This window comes from Cervus canadensis, chromosome 23 (assembly GCF_019320065.1).
Source record: "Cervus canadensis isolate Bull #8, Minnesota chromosome 23, ASM1932006v1, whole genome shotgun sequence".
Lineage (NCBI taxonomy): Eukaryota > Metazoa > Chordata > Mammalia > Artiodactyla > Cervidae > Cervus > Cervus canadensis.
In genome coordinates, this window is record NC_057408.1 from 51,723,302 (window position 1) to 51,741,853 (window position 18,552).

Here is an 18,552-nt window from a genome sequence, read left to right on the forward strand (position 1 = left end):
TGTGTGTTTCCTCCATTTTCCCCCTCTTCTGTCCCTCTCTTTTTTATTTTTGTGTGGTGCTTCGTCCCTGTGACACTTTATGGACAAAAATGGTATGAGGATGGGAAAGAGAGAACCCCCACAGAAATTAGAGATTGAGTTACGCAAGGCAGCCTTTCATCCCTTTCTGTTATTTTCCCCTCAGGGTGGCTCTTTTGAAGCCTTGGATGATAGCAGTTCATTATTTGCTAGATCTTCCATTTACAGAGTTCATGGACAGACTATGTCCTTACACGGTATATTTTTCTTCTTGGCTCTTGAGAAGTTTCTACTTAGGGAGTTTTCTTTTTCCTATTTGCAAATCAAAAGGCCCAATAACACCATCAAAGCATATCAGAAATAAAATGGGCCCACTGGCTTCACTTAGTTACCGTAAGGAACAAAGTTTTATGATTCCCATCACAGTTCATGGCCAATTCTTCTGCGAAGTTGCTTCCTTCCAAAAGAAATTTGTAGAGATAGCGTGCAAGCGTGCATGCTCAGTTACTCAGTCGTGTCCAACTCTCTTTTGACGCTGTGGACTGTAGCCTGCCAGGCTCCTCTGTCCTTGAGATTCTCCAGGCAAGAATACTGGAGTGGATTGCCATGCCCTCCTCCAGGAGACCTTCCTGACCCGGGGATCAAAGCGGGGTCTGCCTGCCTCTCCTGCATTGCAGGAGGATTGTTTACCAACCGAGTCACCTGGGAAGCCCTGGTAGAGATTGGTGTAACTCAAAAATAGAAATAAAATGGAATATTATACAGTGACTAAATTGTATATTTAAAGAAATATTTAAGACCTATGGAAATGTTCATTATATAATCTTTTATTTTGAAAAAAACAGGAAACTGCAAAAAAAAAAAAGGCATAAAATATGCAAGCACGTGAAAGACAAATGTCTAGCAGTGTCTGAACTGTTTTGAAGAAAAGGTGATTATTGTGGAGTAAATGTCTTTAATAATAATTTTTAACAGTTCAGAATGGGACCTCAAAAGCAGAGGCTGTGGGACTACCTTTTGGAAATTAGTGGAGTGTATTAGAGTCTGATACTGTGCTTGAAGAAGCTGCTCGGAAGTGGTGGAGCTGTCTTTTCTCATCCCCCGCTGCCTGGCACGTTGACTTGGAAACTGTTTAATGGATGCGTAAGAAAAAGAGGACCCGCGTTCATTCCCCCTAAAGTCGCCGAAGTTCAAGTGCGGAGGAATGGCCGCGTCTTGCCAGAGGAGGAAATCCGAGTCGAGTCGAGCGAAGGACTGATAAAGATGTCCCTCGTTAGCCCTGGGAAGCCGGCCCCGGGCACGACGTGAGCCCCGCCGGACTCGCCGACGGCGGCCCTTCCCGAGGGGCCGGGCGCGCCCGCTGGAAGGTGGGAGGCGGAGTCGCCCGGCTTCTGGGAAGAGACCAAAGGAATGAGTAATTGGAAATTCTGTAACAGAGACCCTTCTCCCAAACCCTATAGCCCTTTCACCCCAAACCCCCTGCCGAGAAGCAAGAGGACGGGAGACAGACGCGGCGGAGGGAGAGTCACGTTCCGGAGAGGGAAGTGAAATAAAAAGGGCGGCACCCGGGGGGACCTGTGCGTCATTGAGGGACCGAGGAGAAGCGCGGGCGCACGGAGTGAAAAGGAGAAGTGGGAGCGAGAAGCCGGAGGGGGCGGCCGCGCAACGCGGGTAAGGGCGCCGCGCAGCGCCCGAGCCTCCTGCCTTCTCCGGCCGCGCCCCGGCCGCCCTCACCCTCCCGGCTCTAGTCCGACCCGCGCTCCAGATCCCGCCGGCGGAGCGCGCCCGCCGCGCGCAGAATGTGGCCGCCGACACGGCCCCGGCCCCACGCGCCCTGGCGCTGGGCGCTGGCACTGCTGGCCCTGGGCGGCGCGGGGCTGTGCCACGCCAGTCCGCAGCCCGGGCACCCCGCGCGGCCCAGCGCCAGGAACAAGTAAGTGCGCGGCCTCTTCTCGTCCCCAGGACGGCCGGGAGCCGTGGGCTCCCACCCACCTCTTCCCGCTCTCCGCAGGACCCCACTCTGCCCGGCAGAGGCGAGGAGCCGCAGCCGGGGTCCCCCTCGGGCTGCCGGGGCGGCGCCTCCTCCGTGGTGGAGCGCGCTTCACGGCCGGAGCGGGGCGTCCCAGGCGACCTCGCCCGCGCCCCCAGCGGTGCTGCGTTCCGAACCGTGGGGCGCAGGGAGAGCCCCGCAGGGCAGGGCTCTCAGGAAACTCCCCGGGAATGACTGGGGCCTCTGGGACGTGGGGAGGGGGGCCCTTTTGTCCGTCTTTTGTCGGATTAAGGTGCCTGCTCTCCAAAGGTGCACCGTCCACATGTCGGCTGGTTAGCCTCCCGCCTCCGTGGGGACCACGGACTCCCCTACCCTCGCTCGATCAGTCGCCCTGAAGGCTCGTTCCCTCTCTCCCCCGCCTCATTGTTCTCCGGGTTTATGCCGTGCCCTCTTCCCGACTCTCCTTCACCCCAGGAACTGGTGCGCCTACATCGTGAACAAGAACGTGAGCTGCTCGGTGCTCGAGGGAAGCGAGACTTTTATCCAAGCTCAGTACAACTGTGGTTGGAACCAGAAGCCCTGTCCGTCTGCGCTCACGTAAGTCGTGGAGCCGAGGGGCGGGCGGGGCACGCCGGGCCGAGGTGGGGGCAGGGGTAGGGTCGGGTCTCTGGGCTCCAGCGGCTCAGAAAATCTCTTCCAGCGGATGAAAAGTCAGCCGCTGAAAAGTCTGAGCGCTGAGCGGGGTACTAGGCTCTCCGGGGTATTCGAGTCTGGAGTGAGCGTCCGGGACGCGCCGGCCTTGCGGTCGATCGCCGGGCAGAGGAGGGGACGAACAAAGCCCCCTACCCCCATTCTCTCTCCCTCTCTTTTTCTTTCAATTTTATTACTAACATAAGGCAGCTGGACCTAATTAGATCCATATTGTGTGTTCTGGGGCACGGAGAAGATTCCAAAATGTATACTGCTAAGAACTCTTATGTGTAGGATTAGCTGAGAGGTTTGTTCTATCCAGTGTTCTAAATCAGGCGTTTTGTCCAAATGTCCCCATAAAACTGACCTCTTCCAGGTGTTGTGGATCTCTAAACCAAAGTCCCCAGAAACAACCCGCTTGAAAGTGTGCGGTTGTTGTTTTTTCAAGTTAGATTTGGGGGATTCAGCTAAGTGGTTGTCAGGAGAGAATGGTCCTTAAAGAGGAGGAGAAGGATTAATCTTTTTGCTCATAAAGATTTCACTGTATCAAAAAAAAAAAAAACAGGAAGCGAAGCAGCAAAGTACAGATTTTGTAACATACATCACCCTCACTCAGTTGTCATCTGGAGAGTCTTTGTGTTTTTCTGTTAAGTCAGATATCAGAGGGGGAGCTGATGTGAATAAATGGCTGTAGCCTTTGCATGGGATGGTTGAAATTAATTGTTTTCCCCTAAGAATAAGTTGTTTGTCTTAGACCACAGTTGTCTTTACAGCAAAGAGTAGCCAGTAGGCGGGTCTGTCTCTGGCAGAGCAAAGGGACAGACTGGAACTTGTGCTGCAGGAAACCTTATTCCAGAAGGCAGTGGGGGGGCGGGTGGGGGGTGAGCTTCAGGCTATAAGTGGGATCATCCCAGGTGGGCTGTGGTGAAGACTGAATCAAGGAAGCGATGCGTGTGTGCTAGGTCGCTTGAGTCCTATCCGACTCTGTGCAACCCCATGGACTATAGCCCACCAGACTTCTCTGTCCATGGGATTCTCCAGGCAAGAATACTGGAGTGTATCGTCATGCCCTCCTCCAGGGGATCTTACCCACCCAGGGATCAAACCAGGGAAGGGGTAAGTCCTATTAAAAGCCAAAAAACCACCCCCCCCAAAACAAAAAAGACTCTCCACTGCTGTACGCAGAGCATTGGTTTGACACTGAATTGCTGCTGCCACACTGAGTTGGGTAGCCCGTCAGAGGGCACAGTGTTCTCCTGATGCCCGTGTCTCTGGTTGCACGGGGCGTGGAGCACGGCATTTCGCAGGTGTTTCTGATGAGCCCAGGAGCCTGAGTTGCTGCCCACAATTCACAGGTGTTGTCAGTTCTTCATGATTTGATCCTTAGGACCTGAGACCTGTGGAAGTGAAGGTTCTTGGGAAACTCAGCCTGGAGTTATGGAGAGGGGGCTTTCTGGGTGGCGTGGGACAGGTGGGCCTGGAGGCTGGCGACAGGCTCGAGTGAGGAGCGCGGTTTAGCCACTGGTGACTGTCGAGCATCGTGAGAATAGCAGGTAGGAGCTGTGCGGACTTAACAAGAGTCGGAGCAGAACTGAGCTGTTAGGGGCGGCGGAGAGAATGGAGGGAGGAGGAGAGAGAGCAAAGCCAAGACCTTGGAGGAGGAAGTGGCATCTCAGAGAGCCGGAGAGGAGAAGCCCAGGAGGTGGAGGGGTCCAGAAAGGCCAGGGCTCTGGGGCAGCAGGAGGAGGGGGGATAGGCCTTCTGCTAATGCAGAAGGAGACCGTTCCAGGGCAGGGAGGGGGGTAGGCCTTGTAACTTGTGTGAGATGCAGGGCGTGGTCCTGAAGAAACCCCTTTACCCAAGAGTCTCATGTGTTTCCAGGGTTTTTGTGGGAAAAGGGAATTCGTAGTAGCCCAGCAGGTGAAGCCTGGTGGCTCAGACAGTAAAGTATCCGCTTGCAATGCGGGAGACCAGGGTTCAGTCCCTTGGTTGGGAAGGTCCCCTGGAGGAGGGCATGGCTCCCCACCCTCCAGTGTTCTTTCTTGGAGAATCCCCATGGACAGAGGAGCCTGGTGGGCTACAGTCCATGTAGTCCTTGCAAAGAGTCATACATGACTGAGCAACTGAACACTTTCAAACTTTGAAGCAGGTGAAAAGCTACTTGGAAGACTTAGCAGGTTTTAGGACAGAAGTGAAAAAGCCGAAGGGAGAGACTGAATTTGCCCTGAGACTGAGAGAAATCAGAGGGAGACAAGGGTTCAATGGGGAAGTAACTCCTGCAATAGGAGAGCTTCTGAGCTGGACACTCAGATGCCACGGGCTCTGGGGACTTGGCACGGGTGGGCTTCCAGAAGGTTTAGCCAATGTTCTGTTTGCATCTACAGAGAAGCTTTGATTCCAGATTGTGAATTTGGGTATCGTTCATGTGAAAGTGGAAGTAGAGAGGGTTTTTGTCTGATACATGGGTGTCTTGAGTAAGCGCTTTCCTGACGCTGTGAAGAAAGCTGTGTGTGTCAGGCGCTGTGTCAGGGTTGTTTAGTCCATACATTAGTTTAATGCTTGCTACAGTCCTTCAAAATGAATACTGTTGTCCCCATTTTTATTGGTGAAGACTTGAGTCAAGAAGTCCCTGACTTTCCTGTGGTCACATGTAGTGGCAGCGCTGCCAGGAGACCTGGCCTTTGTGGACAGGCCTCTGTCCCTGGAACATGAGAGAGAGTCTTCAGTGGCTTCCCTGGTGGCTCAGTGGTTAAGAACCTGCCTACCAGTGCAGGAGATGCGGGTTCGATCCCTGGACTGGGAAGATGCCCTGGAGAAGGAAATGGCAACCCACTCCAGTATTCTTGCCTGGAAAATTCCATGGACAGAGGAGCCTGGTGGTCTGTAGTCTATGGTGTCGCAAAAGAGTCATACTCGGCTTAGTGACTAAACAAAAACAAAAAAAAACCCCAAACAAACAAAAACCACTTTAGTACTTGTAGAGTACTCAACTACTGAGAAGATTTCCACCTTCTTTCCTGGAAGACAATTCCCACATAAAAGTGAGTGAGCATTGTTGGTCCGCGTACGAGCATGTGTATGTGTGTTCACGCCTGTGTGCTTCACTCTCTTTCCTGGGCATCATTTGCAAGGATTTAGTGGACTACATCATTTTTCACACTGTGTACCATGCTGTGCAGTTTGGCTCTTATTTTATGAAAACACTGGCCAGTTTGCTTCCTTTGTTTGGTTTGTTAGGCTGGTGGTTGAAAAGATGCTATTAGGGAGGCCAGACTGGTGGAGCTTGAGACTTCTGGAAAACCACCCCTGTCCCCCTGGGCTCAGCCACCACCCTGAGACTTGTCACTGGGGATGGAGTCAAAAGTGCGCTTCCAGAAAAACCATTCGAAGCTCATGTCCCAATACTTGTGAAGTGGTGATGCCATTCTTGTGTACGGAGAATGGTTAATTGCTATGAATACGTCTGTGTCACTAGGAATTTGAAATCAGGGCTCTCTCTGTGGGTCTGTCTCTGCTGCACTCTGTGAGGAGGGGTCCGGGTCTCCAAGGCACAGGACTGCATCCACGGACACTGCTGTCTTCCCTTAGCTAATTCCTGAGGGTGGCTGATCTGACCCGGGGAGGAGATAAGAGAAGTTATCTGGTGCTGATTATCCGGTGAGGAGGGAAGGGCAGCTACTGTGGACTCTAAAGCAGCATAAAAGCTGGGCGGTAGCGATTGATCATTTACTCTGAATTCTGAAGATGGGTCTGAGGACCATTTCCTGCTCTGAGATCATTGTTCAAGTTTACACGTTCATGTTAAGAAAGGCATAAATCTTCTAAACTTTCATCGTATTGCAGAGTTTTCTGATTCACTGTAAAAACCTTTAGCAGTTCAGCCTGTTTGGTAGATGGTCACTGTTGGCACATGCATACACACACCCGCACTTAGGATGGTCTCAGCAGATCCGCACCTGAGTCTGGGGTCTCTGCAGGACACCTCAGCATGGAGAGCATCTGTCTGGTCCTGGACTGGTTTGAGAGACTTGTTTTGGGAGACAGGAATGTGGGAGACTTGGAATTCTTTCTGCAGGTTGGGGACCGGGCAGGTTGACGGTCTTGGCAGGCTTGGTACAGTGTCCAGGGCTGATTTCACGAGACGCTCTTCTTGGAGTGCATTCTTGTAAGGGGATGAGTCCTTTTATGTTCATTATCTTCCGTCTGTACTGCAGTCCCGGGGCGTTATCCCCCTTTCACAGGAGGGCATGGAGTCAGGAAGTAGTGGCGCCTGGGAACAAGTCCAGCTCTGTTATTTCTAAGCCTTAGGCTCTTCCCACCCCACACCCACACACCCGCTTGCTGTCTAAACCCACACTCAGTGATGAGCGCCCAAGGGTGTGTGTGGTATGCGTGCGTGAGTGTGCCTCCATGTGTGATGCGATGACCCTGGCAGCCCCAGTGTGATGGGAGGGGATAGTGAGGGTCTGAGCTCTCGCAGAGCCCACCACCCGCCCGACGCGGGTTGGCCATGCTGTGTGCACCGCTGGTGGAAAACAGCACTGTCTTTCTTCTCCTGGCTGGACTGGGCATTGTTCCTTTCATGCATCATTCATGCCTCATGGCAGCGATTCTAGAGAGTTCCATCACCTCCCACTCAGCCGGGCTCAGCTGAGTGCTGTTGTATTTGAGGCGTTTGGGGGTGTCCCATGTGCAGAGCAGCTGCCTCGCTGGTGAGGACAGGGAGGATCCCAAACGTAAGGCAGGGTTATTCCCCTCTATTCACTGCCGTCTGACACTGCAAAAACTGACTGGGGTTTGTCAGCATCCACCCAGCCCATCCCCTACCCTCTCCTTGGGTGTGTGGAATTTTGGTGAAATTTTTCCTATTAGCTCTTTAAAGAAAAAAAAAAACTCGGCGGCTGGGACAGGGAGCTGGGCGGGGCCCACTCTAGGAGCCTGCACTGCTGTGATAACACAGATGCAGAATTTTTTAATTTCCCCCAGGTGTGAGTGTTAGTGCTGAGTTTCCAGAACTCCTCTAATCCTTAGATTCTAGGGGGAGCAGATGACCATTTACTTGGAAGGAAAGTTTTCTATTAGGGAGCAGTCTCAGCCAGGAAAAGCTTAAAAAGAAAAAAAAAAAGCCCTTGAGAGTTGGGGGGGAAAAATGAGACTTGTAGAGCCACTTCTACGTTTTTCACATCTCCAGAAACAGAATTGCTTTCAATTCGAACTGTGCCTTTTGTGTAGATAGCTCTGGGGGAATGTTTCTTCTTTCTGAGTTTTTTTTTCCCCCAAGATTTCCTGATTTTTGGCTGTGCTGGGTCTTTGCTGCTGCATGTGGCCTTTCTCCAGTTGCAGTGCGAGAGCTTCTCATTGCGGTGGCTTCTCTTTTTGCGGAGCACAGACCCTAGAGCTTTGGCTCGTTGGCTGTGGCGCATGGGCTTAGTTGCCCCTCGGCATGTGGGACACTGGGCCAGGGATCGAACCCATGTCCACTGCATTGCAAGGCAGATTCTTATCCCCTGGACCACCTGGGAAGTCCCTTCATTCAGTTTTTTAACCAACGTCTTGAGGTCCATTGGCTGTGACGAGCCCTGCTTCTTGGTACGAGGAGGGACCTTGTTATCACGAGGGACCCCAAGTTCCGCCCCAGGAGCACCTGCACAGAGGTACCCAGAGCCGTGCCTGGCCCCTGCTGCGTCCCCCTCTTCCGGGCTCCATCCTCACCACGAGCCTCAGACCTTTCTTACAAGCGGCCTCGCTCTTTTCCTTTGTTCCCGGTAGATACGATGTTATGTTTGTAGAGCCGTTTGGTGTTCCAAAAACATTTTCACGTTCATCATTTTATTTTATTCTCATCACGAGGTCAGCCAGCAGATTAAGCAGGGAAGAGACTGGGGTCTTGGAAGAAGAATTTTGTACTTACGGGCTACACTTTCCACCTTTCTTATCTTGGAGAAAAATGAATAGAATACACACAGAGGTTGTGGCTTTAAGGAAAACAGTTGGCTTTTTGTGAAGCCTCATTTAATTCCCGTTAATTAGTCTTCCTCCGTGGATCTGTGATTCCACCAATACTTGGTCAATGAATTAGAATTCTGATGAGGCCAGAAAAGGGGAGACGTGGCAGGGTGGGGTGGGGACAGGTCAGCGGGCCCCTCACGTAATCCCTCGAGGCTGGCTGGGTGTGGCCAATGCTTCTGGAAGAGGAGATGGAAGATGCAACTTCTGGCCTCTGCTCTACCACTACCGAGCTGTGTGACTTCAGGCTAGTCACTCAACCTCTCTGAGACGCTCTTTCCTCAGCACCACGGGGGCAGTGACCGCTGTGAGGTACAGTCACCAGCAATGTCTAATAGACACAGCTTGTTCTCCTGTCTGGAGCTGTCGCCTCTCGGGTGATCTCTTCTTTAAAGGCTCTGAATTCCCTGACAAGTTAGAGAAAGGCTGGGGTGCTAAAGAATGAAATAAAGACATGCAGTGGCCTAAGATGACAATTAAGAAAATAAAATCATTTAAATCAATTTGTAAACATGAAGTTAAACCCAGAGGTTGCTTTGGAAGCAGAGCAGTCATGGAGCTTTTTTGGGAAAAAGCACAGGAGAGATTACAGTCAATTTAAAATAAGTGCTTTGGGGCTTCCCTGGGGGTCCAGGGCTTAGGACTCTGAGCTTCCACTGTAGGGGGTATGAGTTTGATCCCTGGTCAGAGAACTAAGATCCCATGTGGCATGGCCAAAAGTTTGAAAAAATAAAAATCAATAAGTGCTCTGGTTGCTGTGGACGTTGGTTCCTACCTCTGCAGGTGTTTGGATGCCCGAGGCGGGTCATAGAGAGGAGGCAGCTGAGTGTTCCAGGTTGCCTTCGCTGAGCTCCAATCATGTTTCATCCAGCCAAGAACACGCTGTTTTAATGCTCTGCTCTGAGAAAAAAAAAATCCTCTTCTTCATGTTGGGAATATTAAGATGTTACTCGTGTTTACTGAGTGAATGATGAGGCAGGTACCGTGCATGACAGTGAGCTGCTGTTTTACATACTGTTTTCTAAAACCAAAAACTGACAGACTGCCAGTGTTCAGATGACTTCCAGACTGTCACCCAAATGTTCTGATTTATTGTTGGCTACAGGACTGTTTCACTGCCCAGAATTAACTGCTTCCGCGCTTGATGAAGCAGTTTTCTGGACTTAAAAATAACAATGACCCACTTGATAAAATGACACAAGCGTGACTTTGCCTGATAACTGATTTTCCTGGGAGGATCTGGAGAGGAACAGAGTGGTTTTCAGTATGATGGCAATTCACATGGGAGGAAAACTAATGAAATTATTAAAACGAAGCTCACCAAGTTTTCTTCCTTCCTTCCTGTTTTAAAGTGGTGATGGGTGCTGAAAAAAAGTAGGGAGTTTTCCAACTAACCAAATTCCTGGTTTGAAAATGCTGGAGAAGCAGACTTTTATGGGTGTGTCAAGATCCAGCTGCTCTTTTCTTTTTTTTAACCCCCACCTAAAAAAATATTAGAAGATTATGGAATACACCTAAAAATTATTCTTTGCAGCATCAGCCTTTCAGGATAGTACGTTTTCCTAAGCATTTAGTTAAAAGAAATTTGAGGGAAAAAAAAAAAGAAATTTGAGATGCGTATTTAGATGAAGTCTTCTCAAGCTGATCATTTTGATGAAAGGGAATTGGCTGTGAGAAGTCTCAACTTTTCCCTGACTTCTCCCATCTTCTCCCACTTTTGTGATTGTCTGTGTGGGCCTCATTATGTTATCTTTGCTGAGATTTGCTCGCAGCTCATTATGAGGTGCTAGAGAATTCCCTCCTGCTTCCAGCTGCTCGCCTGCGTCTGCCCAGCACAGATGCTGTTAAAGGATCATCATATGAGGGCCTAGATTTTTTTCTCCCTAAACCGTGGTGGTGAAAATGCCACTTGTTTTCTGCTAACTGAAACTTTTCCATGTATCTTGAAAGTGGAGCCCGAAAGCTGTGGTGGAGATTGCAACAGAACTCAGGGTGGAGGCTGGTTGCACAATCCATCCCTTTGCGAGGGATCTTTTCACCAGTAAAGTGGTTCCCTGGCTCTAGGCAGTTTCAGCCCTAAGAGCTCTGACAAGCAGGAGTGGGGGTGGTTGGGGGGAATGAGGGCCCCAGGCAGGGAGGGAGGCATCACAAGCCCCTCTGGATGCGTTGAACATTCCAGAAGCCGCTGTCCTGATGGTGCTCAGGCCTGACGTATACACCAGGTGGCCCACCCTGGAGATGCCCCAGCTGTCATCTGTTGGAGCAGCAGTGTTCCAGGACCACAGCCCAGGGTCAGGGCCTGGCCCCATCATGATAAACCATGTGCCCGTTCTCATCCCCACACGTTGCATCATCTTCTGGCCACTCTCAAGGTATCTGGGAGTCGTTCGGTTGCATCATGGCAAAAAAACAACTAGTGAGATGAAACGTAGATTCCTTGCTCACTGGCGGAGCGGGAGGGAGGGAAGGCAGAAACACCATTCACGGCTCATGTCCAGAACCAAATCTCAAGGTGCCCGCGGAGCCCTCCTTGGCAGAGTCCACACTGGGAAAGAAGAGTCCCAACGAGGAGTCACTCTTTGTCGTATTTTTAAACGCTCATTTATGTCTTTGACATTTTGTGTTATTTTACACAAAATGGCAATTTGAAGATAAAAAAGAAAATTCTGTTTTGGCTGTTTTCCCTAATCATCGGTCCATGCCACCTGATGCAAAGAGTTGACTCACTGGAAAAGACTCTGATGCTGGGAAAGATTGAGGGCTAAAGGAGAAGGGGGCGGCAGAGAATGAGATGGTTAGATAGCATCATTAACTCAATGGACATGAATTTGAGCAAACTCTGGGAGATGGTAGAGGACAGAGGAGCCTGGCGTGCTGCAGTCCATGGGTTCGCAAAGAGTCAGACATGACTTAGCGACTGAACAACAACAGCTTTCAAAAGTACAAAAATAGATATTAGGGCTGAGTTCCCAGTAGAAATAAAGCAATTGGTTGTGTATTTGAAAAGTAATCTGATACATTAAAAACAACAAAAGTTTAGTTAAATCCTCATTTTGAAACTCTGAAAAAGACTTAATAATGCTGATTTTGGCTTTTTCTTAACTGAGATTTGTAATTGGATAGTCAAGACTGGCAATTTGCTTTCAAGCAAATTTCTCATTTGCTGATGAGATTTTAAAATACTCAAGTGCATAAATATATATAAAGTGTATATAGTATATAAAATATATATATATTATATATGTACGCTATATGCAAAGCACACAAACAGCTCTACTGAGGTGTAATTTACATAAACTGTACGTATTTAAAGTTGTATGATTTAACATGTATATGTACCTGTGAAACCAACATCACAATCAGGATGTTGAATGCCTCCATCACCCCCAAGAGTGACCTCACACCCCTTGTAATCCTTCCCTCCGGTTTCCCTCCCCAACACACACTTCCTCCCCAGGCAACTGCTGATGGGTTTGTATTCTCTAGATATTTATGTCACTACTCATATGATCTGTGCTCATACATAAGGTTTTTTCATTCAGTTTGGTTATTTTAAGGCACATCCATGTTGTGCTCTGGATCACTGGTTGATTACTTTTTACTGTCGAGTAGTATTCCTTTGCATGTGTCCACCAACATTTGTGTCTGGTTGTTTTGAAGCTGAGGACTCATGGTAAAATACAGTGTGGAAACTCATTTATGCTGATAGTAAGGTTACAACTCTGATTTTTCCGAAGACCAGTTGAGACAGTAAATACATAACAGATGTAGAACACTGGATGAAACCCTAATGGAGTAAAGAAACACATGGCACATTTTGCCCCGGGGAAAATTGGATTGAGGCTGCCTAATTAGCATACACCATTTTGAATTGGCACGAAGCTCAGTAGGGTTAAGTAGACTTATTATTTGAAGACTCTTAGTTCCTTGGTTTCATTAAAAATATATTTTTGTGCCTGGTCTCCGTCTGGCCCAGGTCTAAGCCCCATGGTGACACAGCAAGGAGCCCGACTTCTCTCTAGCTCTCCAGACGTTCACGGTCAGTAGGTGAAGTGAGACATAAACAGAAGTATTTATGAAGCAAAAGGTAGGCATGAGGGCTGCAATAAGAGAGGCACAAACTGCGGAGGATGTTCAGTGGCGGAGGAAATTGTTTCCAGCCGGGAGGAATCCGCGAGCTTGTTTGCAGGTGGTGACGTTCTCGCGGGGCTTTGAAGGAAGGTTCCAGCTGAAAAATAGATGCAGACGTCAGAGGACACCAGCGCAGCCCAGGGAGGACGGTAGCAGGGGCCGAGAGGAGGACAGAAGGGAGGAGTGAGCCATGGGCGGGGCAGGTCTGTTCCGGGCCTGTCCCCTTGGTGTGTAGATGGTCATCGAATCCCTGAGTGTCTGTCCCGATGAGCCCTGTATATGAGGACATCAGTCATCCTGGATTAGGGCCCCCCACCCTGACGCCCTCATGTTAACTTGCTCACCTCTGTAAAGCCCCTGAATGCATAGTAAGTGGCTTCAGTCGTGTCCAGCTCTTTGCGGCCCTGTGGACTATAGCCCGCCAGGCTCCTCTATCCATGGGGTTCTCCAGCCAAGAATGCTAGAGTGGGTTGCCATGCCCTCTTCTAGGGGATCTTCCTGACCCAGGGATTGAACCTGCATCTCTTATGGTTTCCTGCATGGGCAGGAGGGTTCTTTATCACTAGCACCACTAGGGAAGCCCTCCACCTCCAAATAAAGTCACATTCCAAGGTCCTGGGATTCGAATTCTGACATATTTTTGGGGTGACAGAGAATTCAAGCTGTCACCCAGGGTTGGGAGTGTGGGCTCTATCATTTAGGCAAAGGGGCACCATGGAGAATTTTAGGTCAAGGACACCAGCAGAGCTTCCAAATGCTAATCTGGCAATTTGTGCAGAATGGGTTGGAGAAGGGAGAGGATGGGTGGGGAACAGCGGGAGGGGCTCTGTTGGGAGCCTGGCCAGGTTCCCTGGTGGAGCTGAAGCAGGTATGGTGGGAGAAGTGGGTCTGGCTGTGGAGGGATGAGCAGTGACCGAGATGGAATGGCCAGGAGGCCTCTTCTCTGTGCTTTGGGGTGAAGAGCTGTCTCTGAGCATGTTAGTCCGTTGTCGATGGTGGGGATAAAAAGGACAGTACCAGAGCACCAGATTTGAGCTCCCTGCGTGATACAGCGAATTTCCATTGGCTATCTAATTTTACATAGAGGGGTGGGATGGAGTGGGAGGGGGTTTCAAGAGGGAAGAGACACATATACCTATGACTGATTCATGTTGATATATGGCAGAAACCAACACAGTCTTGTGTTGGATGTGTTATCATCCAATTAAAAATGAATTAATTTAATAACAACAAAAATGGACCATAATTTGTGGTGGTGTTCAGTCACTCAGTTTTGTCCAGCTCTTCACAACCCTGTGGACTACAGCACGTCAGTCTTCCCTGTCCTTCACTGTCTTCTGGAGTTTGCTCAAACTCGCGTACATTGGTTCAATGATGCCATCCAACCATCTCACCCTCTGTCGCCCCCTTCTCCTTTTGCCTTCAATCTTCACCAGCATCAGGGTCTTTTCCAGTGAGTTGGCTCTTCATATGAGGTGGCCAAAGTATTGGAGCTTCAGTATCAGTCCTTCCAATGAATATTCAGGGTTGATGTCCTTTAGGATTGACTGGTTAGCTCTCCTTTCAGTTCAAGGGACTCTCAAGAATCTTCTCCAACACCACAGTTCAAAAGCATCAGTTCTTCAGCATTCAGCCGCTTTTATGGTCCAACTCTCACATCCGTACATGACTACTGGAAAAACCATAGCTTTGATCTTGTGAGAGAAGGTCAGTTTTTTTTTATGCACTGTCTTTTAGAGGTTGTGGCAGAATTGCCTTTATTCACAGATGGATCAGTACCTCGTTATTCATCACCTTTGATCAGGAATCAAGTCTAATCTTTCAAGTGGGCAGTTGGGTCTCTTATTATAGAAGCAGCCCAGAGGGTTAGTCTTACTACACATTTTTACCTTGTGGTGAATACAATAAAATAATTGTATATATCTTGTCTGATATGACTGGTCTCTGCTGAGATGCCCTAGAACAGTGCCTGTTGCTCTGGGTCATGGACGTCTGTAGGCTCCTGGTACGTATGATTGTTCCATGGTAGATACTCAGGGAAAGCCATCGTGTGGTCCTGGTGGGCACCCAGAGGATGTTTACTGAATGAATGGATGAAAGAGAAAGCATGTGAATTGTGTGTTTATTTATTTCTTTTATTAAGACTGTATATTTTTGGAGCAGTTTAAGGTTTACAGCAAAACTGAGGGGACAGTAAGGAGATTTCTCATGTTCCCCCGCCGCCCACATATACCCAGCTTCCGCCATTATCATCTTTTCCACCAGAGCAGAGCGTTTCTTACAGTTGATGAACCTACACTGACGCATCACGGTCATCCAAAGCCCATGGTTTGCATTAGGCTTCATTCTTGGGGAGAGAAAGTTTTTAGCTTGTTTTCCCTCCCATTGTGAAGACTCGTATGTGCTGAGTTTGGTTTTCATGTTTCAGGCACGGAGACTATAAGTTTGAACAACTGGCCATGGCTTGTGTTTTTAAAATGGAAATCGTGGCATGCACAGACTTTGAAATGATTGTTACAGATGAGTGAAAATGCAGTGGCTTGCAGCTAAAACGAAGGGTTGTGATAGGATAGATTCCTGTTAAATCAACCAAAGTAACAATGTGTGTTGTCATTTAGATTCCTGAGCTGGTCATCTCAGCATGAGCTTTAAAAGCTTTTTACCAAGGTGTAAGCCTACGTTGCCTCTCTGTGTGAAGTATGATGTTGTCGTTCAGTCACTCAATCGTGTCTTACTCTCGTGGACTGAAGCCCGCCAGGCTCCTCTGTCCATGGAATTCTCCAGGCAAGAATCCTGGAGTGGGTTGGTATTCCCTTCTCCAGGGGATCTTCCTGACTTAGGAATCAAACCTGCGTGTCCTGCATTGCAGGCGGGCTCTTCATCACTGAGCCGCCGGGTTGGCCCAGGGTTCATGAACACAGCTCTAAGGAACGCTTTGGTGTAATTAGGAGGGTACAGTAATCAGAGATAAGAGTGTGTTTTGAGAAAGTTAAATACTGAAAATATAGGGAATTATTTTAAAGTTTATTTTTGTGACAGAAATTCCTTGAAAATAGCGTGCTGATGTATTTTATTAGCGATAAAAATTGCAGTGACGTCTTGGGTGGTGGGCCAGCCTAGCGCCTGACTTATCCAGGAGGATGAGAATTACTACTCAAACCATAGATCTTAGTTGTTTTATTTAGACAAAACAAAATAATGCAATCTATGTTATTTTGCTTAAATGATTTTAAAGCGATGGACAGCAAGCTGCAGCCCCTCTCCACCACCTGAGAGTCTGTATATTTGTCTCCCTCCCCCCTCAATTTACAAGAACCGTGGTGCCCTGAAGCATTTCTCTTAGGGTTGTTACACCCTATTGTCCTACAGCCCCTGCATTCTTGGGTTCTGGGGTGGTTTTCTCAGAAAAACATCACACCCTCAAATTCCTTAAGAAAGGACTTCTCTGGTGGCGCAGTGAATAAGAATCCGCCTGCCAAGGCAGAAGAGATGGTTCAATCCCTGGTCCGGGAAGATCCCACATGCTGCAGCGACACCAAGCCCGTGCGCCAGAACTGCTGAGCCTGTGCTCCTCAACAAGGGAAGTCACTGCAGTGAGAAGCCCATGCTCCACACCTGGAGAGTAGCCCCTGCTCACCGCAACTAGAGAAAGCGCCTGCAAAGTAACTAAGACCCAGTGCAGCCAAAAATAAATTAATTTTTTTTAAATTCCTTAAGAAAACCTCAAGTTCCGCAAGCCAGCGTGAGCACGCGGATTCAGTGAAGACTATAGCAACACAAACAGCTTGACAGACATGGCAGGTGTTTCCAACCTTAAAAATCCACTGGCCACTCTAAGTCTCCTTGGAGTAAAGTTCCTCCTCACTTTCTTCTCCTCCATGGCCTCCATCACCCCTTTCTATTTAAAAGCAAATAAGCAAAATTCTTCTTAGCTTACCCCTGGCCCTCTACTTGTCTACACCTTCAGGCTGGAGGTGGGCTGGCTGTGGCACCATCTTCCAAAGCAGAGTTCTGCTCCTTCTAAACAGAGGGCAGTCGCCTGTGAATGTCTCAACCTCATTGTCTTAAGTGTGGATTTGAAAATCATAAAATAGCACTGGCTTTGCCTAGGACGATGTGAGAAATATGAAACTAGGTTGTAACACTTGGTCCTTCTCCCCCACAGTGTGGTCATAAATTAGAAAAGAAACACAAGCCATCCTGTTTTCAATTCCCAGATTATTTTTTTAAACTGAGAATGAATTGGCCCAAAGAAAGAAAATGTTTTTATATCTGCAGAGAAACTCCTACTGACTTAGGATTTTCTGAGCTTCTAAGTGACTTCCACCAAGTTCCAGGTGAGGCATCTTTAAGAGCTTGCCACCATCCATGGTCTTCATCCAAAGGTCCAACATGGACTACAGATGGGATATCGTAGCCAGTTCCCCTTTTGAATGGAAAAGCAATACAGTGGTCCTTTGGGCTCCACAGGGGATTTGTTCTGGGACATCCCACGATACTAAAATCCACGGATGCTCAAATCCTTTATGTAAAATGATGTAATATTTGCCTAGAACCTATGCATATCCTCCTGTATACTTTAAATTGTGTCTGGATAACTCATAATACAGCGTAAATGCTATGTAAGTCCTTACAGTAGCTGGGTGCATGACAAATTCGTTTTGCTTTTTTGAAACTTTCTGGAATTTTCTTTTCCGTGAATACTTTCTTTCTTAAAAAATTCTTATTTATTTATTTTTGGCTGCGCTGGGTCTTTGTTGCTGTGCAGGCTTTTCTGTAGTTGCGGCGAGCGGGGCTACTCTCCAATTGTGGTGCGTGGGCTTCTCATGGCCGTGGCTTCTCTCGTTGTGGCGCACAGGCTCTAGGGCACTCGGGCTTCACTAGCTGCAGCACGTGGACTCAGCAGTTTCAGCTCCCAGGTTCTAGAGCACAGGCTCAGTAGTTGTTGCTCCAAGGCATGTGGGATCGTCCCAGATCAGGGATGGAATCCCCGCCTCCTGCCTTAGCAGGCAGATTGTTTACCACTGAGCCACCAGGGAAGCCCTTCCATGAATACTTTCAATCCATGGTCGATTGAGCCGGAGGACTGAATGTACCGAGGATACCTCGTGGGCAGCTGCAAGGTGAAGGGTGGTGGCAGACATGGAAGCCGAGAGAGAAGAGAAAGCAGAGTGACTAGAGCTGAGGGAGGGAGGTTGCCAAACAAGACAAAGGACATGGAAGAAAAGCTTTCGAAATTATTGTGACTTCTGCAGGAGAATTTGAGGAAATCATGCTTCCTCTTTAAAAAAAAAAAAGAGGAAATAATCAAAAGAGTTATTCAGCGGCTCTGAGACAAAAGATCTGGATTTCTGAACCACAGAAAATCGCCCTTGGGCTCAGCATCACGCCAAACGCTGAGGCTGCAGCTGTTCTTGTGTCCACACCGTGGGAACCTGGGGGCTGTGCGCATGGGGAGGGATGGGGTGGAGGCCACCGCTCTCTGGTCCTGACTCCAGGAATCAGGGGACGGGATGTGGCTTTGATAAATGAAATCATATAGGCTGTAGTTGGAAAAGCAGCCTGCTGCAGCCTTGGCCCCTTCCCAAAGAATTTCTTTAGGATATTGTGGGCCTTCGTTAATGTTGGATTATTCAGCCTCCAGAAAGCTGGGGCTGCACTTGGGTCTTGGGGGCCCCCCACACTTGCTGGCCACTACCCAACTGTGGACTTGTGTT

At 48.8% G+C, this 18,552-nt stretch overlaps 1 protein-coding gene across 1 annotated transcript in view; it reads left to right on the forward strand.

Annotated features, from left to right (window-relative positions):
- The first annotated feature begins 1,487 nt into the window (after nt 1-1,487).
- Nucleotides 1,488-18,552, forward strand: part of EMILIN2 (elastin microfibril interfacer 2) — a 56,601-nt gene continuing 39,536 nt past the window's right edge. Inside the window, exons 1-2 of the mRNA XM_043444544.1 lie at nt 1,488-1,951; nt 2,483-2,605. Coding sequence (XP_043300479.1) covers nt 1,818-1,951; nt 2,483-2,605 — 257 coding nt within the window. The 5' untranslated portion in view covers nt 1,488-1,817. The remainder of the gene's footprint in view (nt 1,952-2,482; nt 2,606-18,552) is intronic.